At 41.5% G+C, this 14,525-nt stretch overlaps 1 protein-coding gene across 1 annotated transcript; it reads left to right on the plus strand.

The window, feature by feature from the left end:
• The first annotated feature begins 8,910 nt into the window (after nt 1-8,910).
• On the plus strand, nt 8,911-13,515 carry LYSMD3 (LysM domain containing 3). The gene is made up of 3 exons (XM_052776905.1): nt 8,911-8,971; nt 9,132-9,419; nt 11,622-13,515. Exons 2-3 carry the CDS (start codon nt 9,147-9,149, stop codon nt 12,225-12,227), a joined length of 879 nt encoding a protein of 292 aa, XP_052632865.1. The 5' UTR covers nt 8,911-8,971; nt 9,132-9,146; the 3' UTR covers nt 12,228-13,515.
• Nucleotides 13,516-14,525: the final 1,010 nt, after the last annotated feature.

Here is a 14,525-nt window from a genome sequence, read left to right on the forward strand (position 1 = left end):
ATTTAAATATGTTCAAGTGTAAAAAACTGAACAAATTAATGAGAAAATAACTTCTTTGTTTCAACTTACTGCATCTCAGATTTGGTTGATCAAGTTCCAGTGTGCAATTTTGACACAATTTCTGTCATTTTTGTGTCAATAATGACACAAAAGGAATGCCATTTCTGGAGAGATGGTTTGGTCTTACAATGTTCAGCGGCTTCTTTCAACCCACAGTGGATGCTAACTGGCTTGTAGGTCACATGGAGGAAGAGCAAGATGAGAACTTGGCAAGAATTGTCTGCCTGCTCCTCTTGTGCAGTTATTGTTGCTAAATAAGTTGCAGTCTTGTTTCTTCCAATCAAGTGTGTCCAGCTCTTCATTTGTGGCATGTCACTGACAATGTAGGTAGTATGCAACAAATCAGAAGCTTTCTCATAAAACATCCATCAAAACACACAACTTCAAGGCATGTTAAGCACTAGACTGTAAATTCAAAAAGAACGCTTAGTAAAAGTGCATTTTTTGGAAGGTAAAACATGATAAAAATATTAAAAACTCTCCATAATCTCTTGCATCTAGATTGCTCTTAATCTCAAAGTCCTCAAAAAGTATTTCAGACTAATAAAGATAAAAGCAAAAGGGTTCCAGCTGCTGCATACAACTTCACTTGCTTTCCCAATTCACAGACAGGTATTTTGTTTGCTTCTTTTCGAACGAGGAAAAAACCTACTTGGAAACACAAATAACTTATGCTTTTCAACTTAAGAGTTGACTCTTCACTTTTCTGAAATTCTTTATGTGAAACATTAAAATGTTTACTCATTTGTTGCTTACTTTTTCCCCTTGAGATCATAGAGTTATTACTTGAGTAAATGTGAAATTAAGTACCCACAATAAATGTAAGCTTCCAACAGAAAGCTGTAAAGCCAAAATTTCTGTCTCGGAAGTAACTATCCTCCACGTTTATGAATTTATTTTCCTGGCTGTGGGGAATCCTGGCATCCATCCTTGCTGTAAAGCTGTGTCTGCAAAGGGTCACGGCAACATCTTAGCATTCTGATGCTGAGACAGTGATCCTGGGGACTCTCAAGCACGTAGAGGAAAAAAAAAAAACCCTAAGAGCTACTAATACAGAGGATCACACATGCTCTTTTCAGAGTTAGTCTGCAGGGGGAAAAAGATGCAACTACTCTCAGCACATCTCTTTTCAGCTTCATTTACACTTTGTCCTGAACGAAATCTAAGGCCTTCAGGATTTCCTTCTCTTAATGTAATGCTTGATCTGCAACATTTTTAAGGTAACGAAATAACTGTATGTCATTACTTTTTATTATTTTTTAAAATGTGACATCTACAAAGTTACTTGTCTATTATCTCCCTCTTCCCCATGACACCTGAAATTTGAGGACGTTGGATGCAAGGAGATGGAAAATCAAACCACTTAATTATGTTATACTGCAAAGCACCCTAAAACAACTGCACATAAAAGTTCTGTACATGATTTGTAATTCATTATCTAGGTATTGCAGAAGCCCACATTGATGCAGTAACATCACTTGATATAAAAATATTCCTAGAAAAACATAACTCGTGTAACACTACTATGAAACACGCTTTCACATAGCCTTTTAAGTTATGGCATTGCAAATCAAAAGCAAGAGGTGTTTCAGACAAGAAATAAAAATGTTCCGTGGGAAAGTCATATATGAAGGAGAAAGTACTGAAATGCATGTTTAGGGTATACAGTATAAATCAATAAAACCCATGTTGCTTAAAATCTGTATAAGTTCAGCTAACTTGATCTTTTAAAGTTGTTTCCAGTTTATGCCTACCATGTGTGGTGCTTCCCTGTGGTTTGTTATTTTACTTCAATGGCAGAGGGAGGAAACCAACAAAGCTCAGTAACCATACTGCATAGCACAATGTAACCATGGAAGCATTTGTCCACTTGTCAGAGCCTCTCCAGAATGATTCAGCCATTCATTTCATTGAATCAATATTGAAGCTTTTAAGATTTATTACTTGAGGGTGGAGGAAAACTAATAAAACAAATTCCTTGTTGCTTCCCATTAAATACATCTTGTCACAGTGGGCATATTAATATCTTGTAAACACTTTCCTGACATCGTGTGGGCTATGTTACTGTCTCTCCTTATGGAGGGATTACTTGTAATGTATTTGCATTAACATGCCTGATACTCATTGAAAGAACTTAAAGGTTTCTGACACATTGTGCTGTCCCGTATAGAAGCTGAATCGAATAGAAAGACAAAAGTTGTAAGAAAACAGGGGTGGAGGGAATCTGTTTTAAAATTCATGAAAATGCTCTCATCAAAGAGTTTCTATGTCCGTTCGATCACTCTCATTTATGTCATAAACTGGACATTTGTAATCATACTTTAAATGCTTAAAAAAGTTGAATGGGATGATTTATTTTAGAAGTACTTTCATATTTGTTAACATATGCTATAGTTATCTAAAAGTGACAAAGATAAAGCCAAAACTGAAACCAGCATGTTTTATATGAAAAATAACCTTTTCTTAAGCTCTATACTGATAAATATTCTAGATTACACATAGCTATAGTAGAGGATAATTTTTTCTTTTTTTTAAATCAACTTTGTACTGCAAATTTGAAAAAGTATAGCAAGATGTTTACAATTACAGTACCATTACTATTACTAGTATCAGGAGCAGGGAGTATTAATTCAACAGTTTAAATTACACTTGCATGCCATTATAGGTGAAAATTTAAGGCACCTTAAATATACAGTTCAAATATTTATCAATATAGCAGGCTGTGAATGCCATACCTGCTCATATATCAAAGCTTTTCAAGACTCTGAATCAGATCCTTTACCATGAGATAGTCTCCCTGCTCCTGCTCCCACTCCCTTCTACTATTCCTTCTCCCTTTTATAAAAGCTGTTCAGCATACCCCACTATTCCAGCCGTGAGAAGCTTAAAACAAAGCATGAAAGTAATGCTAGGATATTCCAGACAAGTCCCTCGCTTGCCTGTATGCCTCTCTTCATGTGGGAAGAACAGTAGAAGGGTGGAAGAAGAGGCTGTACAGTTGACGGGATTGCATGGGTGTATCAGGGCCTCCGTAAGGGCACTTTCCCACTCAGTGGAATAACATCAAAGGACTGTTTGCCAGTGAAAGCTTTTCGCAGTTGTAGCTGTAGGTAGCAATGTACCAATACAGAATACATCTGCAGTAAAAACTCATGTGCGGGAGGACTTGTAACCAAGGAAAGGTCTGTATCAATGCAGATGCAACCATACCTACATAGCTGTGCCACCAGTAAGGGCGAATTATCCATACCAAGGTGGCCAAAGAAAACTTCTGCCACAGCTGAAATACCAATGCTTAAAAAATACCATATAACATTCAGCTCCTTCCTGTGGGGGGGGGGAACTATCAAAATCCTTAAGCTTTTTATTTCCAAAATTAAGCAGAAGAGTCTACTAGAGTGACAAAAAGACAGTGTTCTACAATCAAGAAAAAAATTTGAATAAGCATGCCTCTTGGTGCAATAATATAGTAAAAATTCAATCAGAAACAAAACACAAAATAGATCAGTGTACAGGTTATGGAAAAGGGAACTACAGAGCAGACATTTTAAATTACAGTGTATAAATTAGGTTAGGAAGGTTAAAGACATAAGAGAAAACCACTGGGTTGGCAAGACAATGATAAGTTTAATAACCATATTTTAAATGTCTGTAACAATCAATTCCAAAGATACTAAACGAAGTTTAGACTATAAATGCAGCAAACATAGCCAAAATAATGCCAAGGCTGATGTGAGATTTCACTTATAAGGAGGTAAAAGAAATGAATGGAATAAATATGTGATCCTATACAAATAGTGCAACTTGGTTTAATTCTGAAAGATTATAAATTTCAATGGCAGTAATTGTGCTAGTATAACAGAACTGAATGGTTGGAGGACTTACTTTTTAATCACACTACCATATGGTAAAGACAGTGCCATGCTAGCAAGCAGTGCAATGCTGTAAAATGGATTAAAAACTAGCTGGTAGATCTCAAAAAGCATTCTCCAGTAAGAGATTATGAACAAAATATAAAAAAATCAAAATACTTCTGTTATGTAGCTTAACAAGGGTTACAAATAGATCTGCTGCTCCTCAAGATTCTCTCCCTGTAAATACAAAAATCACAACTGTATGTTTGTGATGTCAATATAAGCAGAAAGGAAATGACTGTATTACAGTGATATGGCTCACCTGGTAAGCTGGTTGCATTAAAACAAGTCATGTTAACGCTGCTGAATACCTTCAAAGCTAAAATATAGGTTATACCTTACAAATGATCTTCTGGATCATTTTCACCTGAAGAAACTCTAGCAGAGAAGCAGCTCACCGTAAGTGTCCCATGTGATGCTGTGACTAGTCAAAAAACAGAGTTAGTGTGATCTTCAGATACATCAACAGTAGATTAGTGACAAGTAGTTGGGGTGGGGGAATCATTTACCTTTGTACATAGCACTAATGGGGCGGATACTTGAAACTGCATAAATTTCTGGTGTCCATGTTTTAAAAACAATGCTGAAACCCACAGACAATGCAAACGAATCAAATTCCCCAAAACTGAGAGATAAAGAAAGCAGAAAGTAAAAGTTAACAAGCTCTGAATGTTTAATTTGTTTAAAAAATAAAAGAATTAAGGAAAAACTTGACTACAGTGCAAAAATTCCCTCAGAGAAAAAAACAAGTACTGAAAGGGTTACTTTAATTTACATATCAAAAAGTAACAGCTATTCCTGGACTTAACTACAGGTTCATCCAGCTAAAATTGGAAGGAATCTATGACAATCACTAAAAAAAAAAGAACTTCAGTTATCACACTACAGAAACTCTTATTCATGAATACAGGTATATGAATAGGAATTCAGAATCTTATAGCAAAATCCATCTGTGAATAATTTGAAATAAATTTTCAGGAGTCTATACTCCATTTTTTCATACTGTCTCTACTGTAACTGAATGGTTTCACTGGTAGATTTTCTTATTCAGATGATACCTGAGCTGAGCAAAAATGTAAATCAGAAGCAAATATGCAGTTCTTTACAGATTTTTGAAAACTAAATATCAAACAACCAATGCACCCTACTGGCTGTGTTATGGAAGGTACACAGCATATTTCTATTACGAATACATATTAAATTTAAATAAAATTAATTAAAAAGTAACCAGTTCATGTTGAGTAACCAAAGGGAAGCAGCAAATACATGAAATACGAAATTGGGAAATAACAGTCTCAATCCAAAGATAAATTTTCATTTATTCTCATTAAAACCATAACAGTACTAAATTAAACAATTAAATTTTGTGGTAATTTTTAACCTATTTTAGAGTGAAATTGTTGGAACCTTGCTAACTAAAAAGGGTTTCTGCTAGTTTTGAGGATCAAGGCCCAGATTATAATACTTAAATGTATACATGCAAATATTTCCACTGGAGAACAGACTACTCTGCAAGTGTCTGCAGATTTAGCAGTATTTGCTTCCTGCCTACTTCTATAGTTCTTAAATGGATCCTCTTACTGCACCTTACATATCTTGCAGTCAGACACTGCTTAGTAACTTCACACTTCATTTGGACTCCAGTGGAGCTGCAGATCTACCTTGACATTACCATTTCCTACAATTTTAGCGCCATTCCCGAGTACCAAGCAGGGAAGCAGACAGACAAAGGCTGTATATCTATTTCTGTGTGAATCTTTTAATAATTTGTAGCTTATCACATCATTCAAGCAACTAAAACATACATTTAGATACTTGGCACTAGCTATCTAAATGTAAATCTAGCCCTGTGGTCCCGAATCATAGAATGACTTCAAGACTTACAAAAACAGTGGTGCCACATGACGTGTATGTAACTTCCAGATAGAAAGAATATTTTTTTTTTAATTAAAAATTACTAACAAGTTATATCAGCCCTCCAACATCTCCTTTACAGTTCCTTTCTATTAATTCCTTAAGATCTTTTTAATATTCCTATGTGTATACTTCCTAGCTCTGATCAAGCCACACTAGATATACCATGACCAAGGGGAATGTGGTAGAGATCCCTGCAGTTGCTCTTGGAATGCCATGGAGTGATTAACACTGACCCTGGTGCTCATTGAGAATGCACTATTAGGATATGCAAAGTAACTTACATGGGGATGGAGAAAGGCTGTATTCCTATTAGCATTCATGGGAGCTATGCAGCTACAGTCTTGTTCATCGAGTTTGGAATATACCCTTTTGTTATTGATGGGAAAATGTCACTAGTTACAAATGGTTACACACAGGGGTGTAGCAGGGTCAAAGCAAACTCCAGTACTTTCTTTCCCCCTCTAAGGCAGAGTGCTGCTTCAGCAGTTCTTTTCTGACCTGATGGTACACCTCTTTAGATAAAAGAAATGGTGAAATTCCCCGCCCTGACCTTTTCTGCAGCCTCACCACCCCAAGATTAAAGAAAACATCCAAAAGGATATGCCATTAGTGGTGTATGATGGGACAATCACCAGACACCGCTGCAGACATCGCTGCATATGAAGTCTGCCTTCAAACTCCTCTCCAGGTCCACCCACAGCTCTGACGGGTCTCATAAAACAGTCTTTCAACAGCATGAATAGGGTCTGAGTCATCAGTTTCCCAGCTACAGACAACTACAGTTGCTTCACTTCTATTACTGAAAGCTTCCTTTAAAAAACAAAACAAAAAGTGGTTGGTGCTGCAGATATTCTTTGCCAGATGTGGCATGACACCTCTTAATAGATGGAATTCTCATTCATTAAGTTATAATTACTTTTCGTCAACTTGAGATCCCATGAGAAAACTTAGGGTTTATGGGAAATTAATTCAATTTTGTCACCTTCAGTACTGCTCTTGCTGGAAATACAGTTGGTGGAAGCTTTGATCTACATGCATTGTGCCATCCCCAGAAACACGTAAAATCATTCTGGGACCCGTACAAGTACGTTCACCATTTGTCATGTAATCTGACAATCCAAGCTTATCTTTATTGTATCTAAGGCCTTCAGTGCAGCTATGTTAATTAGCACAAGCTGTGCATCTATAAAAATAGAAGGCTTATTTCTGAGCAGGCTTTGATTGGGAATATGCTATGAAATACTGCGAAGAAAAGATCCCTAGTTAGGCTCCTAAATGGTTTAGAAGTAGTCTCCTGACTTGTAAGAAACTTTGGTTTGAGGCAATTCTCATTACACTTAGCATCTACAGCAATATTTTAACAAATGCAGAATAAGAAAGCCTGAAAATTAGCTCCTACCAACAGTGCCCAACTTCCTGCTGGAAGGAAATCCTGTTTACACGATAGTACTGTTCCATGCTTCTCTGCAAAGGGCAGCAATCAGACCTGCCTAATCTGGCCATTTTATGCTTACTGCTGATTTCTGCCACCTGAGAATGTTTATATTCTTTCATGCAAACCTTCTCTTACTTCCAACATAAAACTTCTATGCTCTTGCCAGAACATCTGTGCTGAAATGTACTGCTTTTCTTGTTGATGTTATTTGGCTAGGGAGTATGTAGACAGCCTTAGGAGTACTTTAATTTTACCCGATCCATCCTTCATCCACAACAGAGCACTATTTTAAGGTAGATACTGAAATATATATACATTCAGTCTTTAAAATAAGCTGAGACACAAGAACACACTGCACCTTGATAGCTTATTTTACAATGCCTGGAAACATATTTTCAATCTTCTTCAGCTTGCGTGGGCGTGAAGTGTGACCCTCAATAGAGCTACACAGTCGTTAGCTCTTATGTTTATGCCTTCAGACTCAAGTCGTTTAGTTTTAAGAACTGAATTAATAAAAGAATTCTGCCTTTGTTAATACCAAACACATTTCTAATCTCTTTGGTTGTTCAGGAAAGTCTGAAAATGTCATATAATAAAGCTCAAAAGCAAAAGGCAAAAAACCCCCCTGATTTAAAATTGCTTTCTTTTTTTAAGATTAGATTTCATCTGTTGAGGAACCAGACTCGCAACCACATTTGTCTCCAGCAACAATGGAATCATTTGTCGCAACATATTCAGCCTAACCTTAGAGCTGTCAGCTTTTGTACGAAATACTGTACTTACTCCTGCTGTAATCAAAAACTTCCTTCTGAGGCGGTGCCAGAAGAGACCCACGCTAGATTAAATTCACTAGTTAGACTAGGAAGCCTTCCTATTCCTGGCTGTTGCCTCAGCAACTGCAACAGCTGCTGTCAGCTCCTTTCTAGTGAAAATTACTCTGTTTGGGAGGGAAAGCTGAAGAATTATCTTACTGGCCCAAATACGCGACAGCTCCGCACCTGAGCACCCCTCCAGACGCAGGAGCAGTCAGAAGGACAGACGTACCAAGAAGAAAACCTCACGGGTGGGACTCCCCATGACCTGCTCTCCACACGCCTCGGGACTCTCCTCAGCCACACGGGGACGAGGGGGCCGGCCGGCCGGCCACCGCCGCCGCGGGGTGTGTGTGTGGGGGGGGGGGGGGGGATTCCCTCACAGCCCCGCGCTCCTTCCCTTGCGTTTTGCGCCCCCTCGCCCCGCCGCGGTCGGACACGGGCTGTTGAGGGACGGGGAGAGAGGCTTCACCGCCCCGGCAACGCCGGGCCTCCAGCTCCGAGCGGCTCGGCGGCAGAGCTCCCTCAGCCGAGGGAAAGGGGGTGGGGGTGGAGGGGAAAGCCATGCGGGTCACAGGCCTCCCCCACGTCGGGGAAAACGCCGCGCAGCACCCGAGGCGGGTCCCCGCCGAGGCCCCTCAGCGAGGCGCGGCCGGAGCCCCGGCGGCCCCGCTGACGGCGGCTTCCCGCCTGCCTCCCCTCAGCGGCGGCGGCAGGAGCAGGCGGCGCGCGGGCCCTTTAAGGGCGGGCCCGCGGCCGGCGCTGGGGGCGGGGTCGCCCTGCGGACGTGGCGGGGCGGCCGCCATTGCGGTCGCCATGAGGAGCGGCGGCAGGTAGGGCAGTCGTCCCGGGGAGGAGCGGGGCGGCGTGGGCCGGGGCGGGCGCTGCCCTCGGCGGCGGGGCCGGCTGTCGCCTCGCCTCGCCGGGAAGGGAGCGGGGCGGGGATCGGGACCGGCGGGGCGGGGACGGCTACGGCTGCCGTCCGTTCCACAGAGGGAGCCGCGGAGAATGGCCGGCAGAGGCGCCGGCTGCGGCCCGCAGCCGCCGGCCGTAGCCCAGCCGCCGGTCGGCGGTCACCTGTGCCCCTTCGTGAGCGCGGCGGGGGCGGAGAGCGAGGGGCCGGAGGAGGAGGGCGGCGAGGTGTCGGAGCTGCGGCCGAGGGGCAGGGAGAAGGTGCGGAGGAGCGCGTCGAGGGACAGGCTGGATGATATCGTTCTGCTCACGAAGGATATCCAGGAAGGGGACACGCTGAACGCCATCGCGCTTCAGTATTGCTGCTCGGTAAGTCCCCGGGCGCTTACCGCTTCTTCCTTCTGCCGGGCGGGGAGAGCAGGGGTGAGGGAGGGCTGAGTGCGGGCCGGGGCTCTGCCTGCGGGCTGCTCCGGTCCCGGGGTGGGCTGGCTTGACGCCTGGGTTGATCGCCCGTGTAGGCAACGCATCGGAAAGGCCGTGCTGCTGGGAGGGAGGAAAAGTGCCGGCAGAGGGTCAGGGTAACGGCGCGGAGCCTGCTGGAGTTGCAGTTCCACAGGCTTTTTCGCTTTAATGTGAGCGTGAGAAGCAAACGTGCGATTTGGCTGGTGGCACGGACTCGGCAGTAAAAGTGACGCTCCTGCCCCGCCGCGCGTGGGCACTTTTACCAGCGCCGACTTCGCTGTCAGCGTTTGGTGATCAGCAGGGTATTGCTGAACCGCCTTCAGGGTTTGCGTGGAGCCCAAATTCCGTTAAGGGAGGGCAAAAAACCCTCCCTCGTTGTAGTTTTCTTTTAAATTCTGCTAACTTGCCTAAATGTTTATCCGCACGAGCACGTGGTGCCGCTGGGAGCTCTCTGCCCACAGGACCCAAGCGTTCCCTTTTGGTGCTCAGACCTCGAGCACTTCTCGCTAAGAGTTCTTAAATTAGTCTGGTGAACGTCCTTCCTACCCGGTACTTTTGGCTGGCCACTACTAATTAAGGCAGAGGCTTCTGTCTTGGTTGACGTTAGCCTTTGCATGTAACCAGTTTTAACAGGGCATGAGCTGTGCGTGTTGGTGGACTGACTGCTAACTGTGCAGTTTTCAAGAGGTCAAATCTAGTCAAATTCAAAATCCGTATTTACGGAAGTCTTGTCGTCATCTAATTCTTCAGGCAGAAACACAATTAGGGGCCTCCTGTCGTGAGCTTAGGTACCAAAGTCTTGACGTAACTGTTTCATAATAATGACAAACCTTAGCCTCACGAACCGATTCTTGGCTTCAGAACGCACCACAATTAGGTATTTTGAGCAGGCTTCCTATATCAGGCCTCAGATAAGAAATAAAAGGTGACTGAGTTGCACTCTTTCTTGGAAATTCATGGAGAATGTGGAAGAGGGGTCCAGGGCTTTAGGCAGAATGCATAACTTGGGTTGTGGTGGAATCGGTAATCAGTGGGGTGAATGCTGCATTTGGCAGTCTTTCATGCTTATCTGATTTATTTGGGGTGGTACACATAACAAGTAACCACTGTCACAGAAACGGAAACACTTTCGGATGTTACAAGGTTAGCGCAGGCAGTAGGCACTGATCGCCCTAACCTACTTTTTCTGGCCACATCTGTGTTGTAAGTGGAGCAGTCACAGCAACAAGGGTCTCTTGACTACCTTGTTTTCTGTCTGTAACTTCTCCTGAGGTAGATGTCCTCCCAGTGAAGACAGGAAGGAGCCGAACTCCGGTACTGTGCATGTTAAAAGGGGCACAATTCTGTGTGCTTACCAGGTGTTGCAAAAAAAGTACTGATTTTTAAGTACTTCATTATGGTGAGGTTTGTGGCTGTGCCTTCCATGTTGAGGGAGTTACTGTCTGAGAATGAAGCCAGTAATTCTCCGTGGGCACTTAAATCCTTGCAGAGCATTTCACATTCGACTTAAAATCTGAACGTACTGAAAGCAAAATGAGATTCATTTTGAGCAAGAATAGGGAAAGGGGTGAGCTGACTTGATGAGGGAAAGATGACCATTTTAAGTTACGGTTGGTTTCTGCCTTAGCCCCCAGAAGCAGAAAGAGTTTCCAAATCTCAGCTGTGGCTAGAGGAACTGGAGGCTTGTAATTTTTAATATTCCTTACTCAGAAGTTTTGAATTTAATTAGGAGCCCACAATAATTGACTTCATTTGAAAACACTGAGGTAAAGTCCCATTCATTTCAGAGGATGGTTGCTACTGATAGAGGAATACGCATGAAGTGAATGTATGTGTGCAGTGACTTTCAGTCTTCTTATTTGAAGTGAGGAGGTTTGTTACCTCATAATTACCTTCTTACTTTAACATTGTTCAGATTTGGTCTTTGACCTCTTCTCACTTCATACCGTTGAATGGGTGTCCGGTTGGAAAAAAAAAAAAAAGGCAAAACAAAGGCCCTGCCATTGTTTCATTAGGGAAGAATTGTGTTTCTCAAGGATGTAGTTAGTACTCGTAAAGTGTTTCAATTCAATGGGGCTTTGATATTTAAACTGTTGTTTTTATTTTTAGGTTGCAGATATCAAGAGAGTTAACAATCTTATCAACGATCAAGATTTTTTTGCCCTGAGGTCTATCAAAATTCCAGTGAAAAAGTTCAGCCTATTGACCGAAACACATGTGTCTCCAAAAGGAAGACCAGTCCTTCGGCCTGCTCACTGTTCTCCAGAAATGCAGGAAATGTCACCTGATAAATTCTCTGCTAATGAGACTGCTGGCAACTTCTTAAAAGAAGTAGATCGAGATATAGAAGAAATAGTGAAGTGTAATGATACAAAGAGAGAGAATCTTAATGAAGTTGTTTCTGCCTTAGCAGCCCAACAGATCTGTTTTGAAACTGATGGTAAAACTAAAAAATGCAAGGATCCTTACTATGGAGCAGATTGGGGTATAGGATGGTGGACAGCTGTAGTGATTATGTTGATTATTGGCATAGTAACTCCAGTTTTCTATCTCCTGTATTATGAAGTTCTAGTGAAAGCAGATGTCAGTCACCATTCTACAATTGAATCTTCCCATTTGTTTGTCACAGCAGCATCGCATCAGAAACACACAGAAAATGGAATAAATCCGGCAAATATTATGAATGTTGATAATCAAGGAGACCTTCAGCCTTAACAGTGGAAAACCCCAGGCAACTGTTATTCATGGACACATACCATACCATTAGATAAAGGGGAAACCACAGAATGCAAAACGCATCTGGAATGCAGAGAAAATGCGTCCTGATGTGTGACTTGCCTTTATGGGCAGTGTTCCAGTACAAGGATATTTCTGTGGGTCATGTAATCTTTGACTGTGCCCAAGACAGGCAATCTTAATGGAAGATTGGGATATAAATTAAGGTATAAAATTGTCTGTGAAGCTTTGCACTTTTTTCTATTTTGATAGGCGTATGTTTTTTAATTAATGATGAGGTGAAAAAATGTAGTTTGAAATAACACACGAGGAGTCTCACTGTATGTTTTACAGCCCTAAAATGGGCATTTGGGGATATCTAACTTTTGAACATCTTAAAGTATTTATAGAATGCATAGTACACTTGACATTTTACTATCAGGTTTACAGTTGTCAGTTAAAACTGTGTTCTCATAATCTTGTAGAGTAAGATTTTTTTTTTTTAAATCCAATCATTCCATAATTAATTGCCACTTTGAAGTTCTTTTTTAAAAAGGTGACTTCTATAGATGCAGTAGCTGATACTTAAGCTGAAATCTTCAGAATTTGTGCCTGTGGTCAACCCACTCCTTAGTACTTTTCAGTGTAGGCAGTAGGATAATTTGTTTTTTATGTGTGTGACGCTGCCTCAACACAGTTCAGAGAGTCTTGCTGAAACTTTACATCCTTCTGTGGTATCCTACTGAAAACTGGACTGGACTGGCCTGCACTTCTCATCTGGTCAGCTGTGCATAAGACGAAAGAAGTGCAGATGTGTGGCACCTTGCTGTGACTGCTTCAGTAGTCCTTATTTTATGCCAACGGATTATTTTTTTTACCCTTCCAGTTAATCTCAGTTCAGGACCAACTGATTCTTCAGACAGCAGTCATGTGCGTACTGAGTATGCTAATGGTTGTGTGTCCAGGAACCTCAAACACTAACTTTTTCCTGAAAGCTCTGAGAAAACTTCAAATGAGATTTAATGGCTGCTAGCAAGAAACTTAAATTGCAGCAGAATAGACCAATTGCAGCTTCAGGCTTGTTCTTCACATAGTAGTGTATTCGTCAAGCACTCTGTTCTCAAATGTTTCACTTGGGGTTTCATGAACAGCCTTGTTTTTCCCGTTTTCTTCCCTACCTGAAAATGCTACAAGATTAAAAAAATAATCCTGGAGCCTTCCTACAGAAGGAAGGAGGTACTTGTGTACTGAGAATATTTTTAAATAAAAAGTGAGATGCTGCCTGTAATTTTTTTTGTTATATTTGCCTTGTGGAGTAGGATTTCCATTGCCCTGTGCAAAGTACCATTTGTTACCAAAGCCCAAGATAACTGACTTGAATAGGATTTACAAAGAGAAATGGAAAAATAATCTCTATGCTTTAAACTACTACTATAAGCTTTCCTTTGAATGTTTTGACTGAATATATACAGTATAAAAAAATCTGATGAAGTGAATGTTACCTAACTATTGGAGGTATTCCAAAGTGCTTTATCAACTTAAATTTTGGAAGTAAAGACTCATGCCCCATCTATTCTTGGGGCATCTATTGCCCCAAGAAGTGGGACAAATATTCTTCCCTGGCATACCAAGTGTATGAACGTGAATTGGATAACTTCTAATGTATCCTATTGAAATTGAAGCAGGCCAAAGCTTGAAGGGAAGTGCTGTACAGTTGGATCTGTGGACGGTGATCTGGGGCTCTTGAACCCCTCGATCGAAGTGGTGTCTGTGGAGATAGTGAGACTGCTCAGTTTCCACACTAGAAGAGGGAGACTGCAAACTGGCATGAACTTCATGTTTCACCTAACAGTTGTTTTCAAAGATCTTTTAAAATAGTACTTGCCATGAAAAGAATATGCCAGTAACACAAGTATGAATACTGAAGTACCGGTTCTGGGTAAGGCTGTATAAAAAATTGCATTGCAGAACAGTTTACGGTGGCCAATGTGATAGAGCTTCTACGGCTAAAACTTTAAAAGGTGACTTGCTTTAGTCCAGACAACAGAGCTTTAGCACGTTAAGACAGATGTTTTCTATGTAGGACTGAAACTCCATACATAATGTGTCAGTTTTTTGCTGCAAGTGTATTTGCTGGTTTGCTTCTTTCCCCTTCATTCTGTTTCTGAAACGTCTTCTCAAAGAATATGAAATTAGCTATTGTGATGATGCAACATAAGCCCAATTTACTGCACGTACCTGAACTAATGGGTATTGCCATTGGTATAGAAGTGAACTTAACTTCAGTTGTGGTTTGAC

Source organism: Harpia harpyja, chromosome Z (genome assembly GCF_026419915.1).
Source record: "Harpia harpyja isolate bHarHar1 chromosome Z, bHarHar1 primary haplotype, whole genome shotgun sequence".
Taxonomy (NCBI): domain Eukaryota; kingdom Metazoa; phylum Chordata; class Aves; order Accipitriformes; family Accipitridae; genus Harpia; species Harpia harpyja.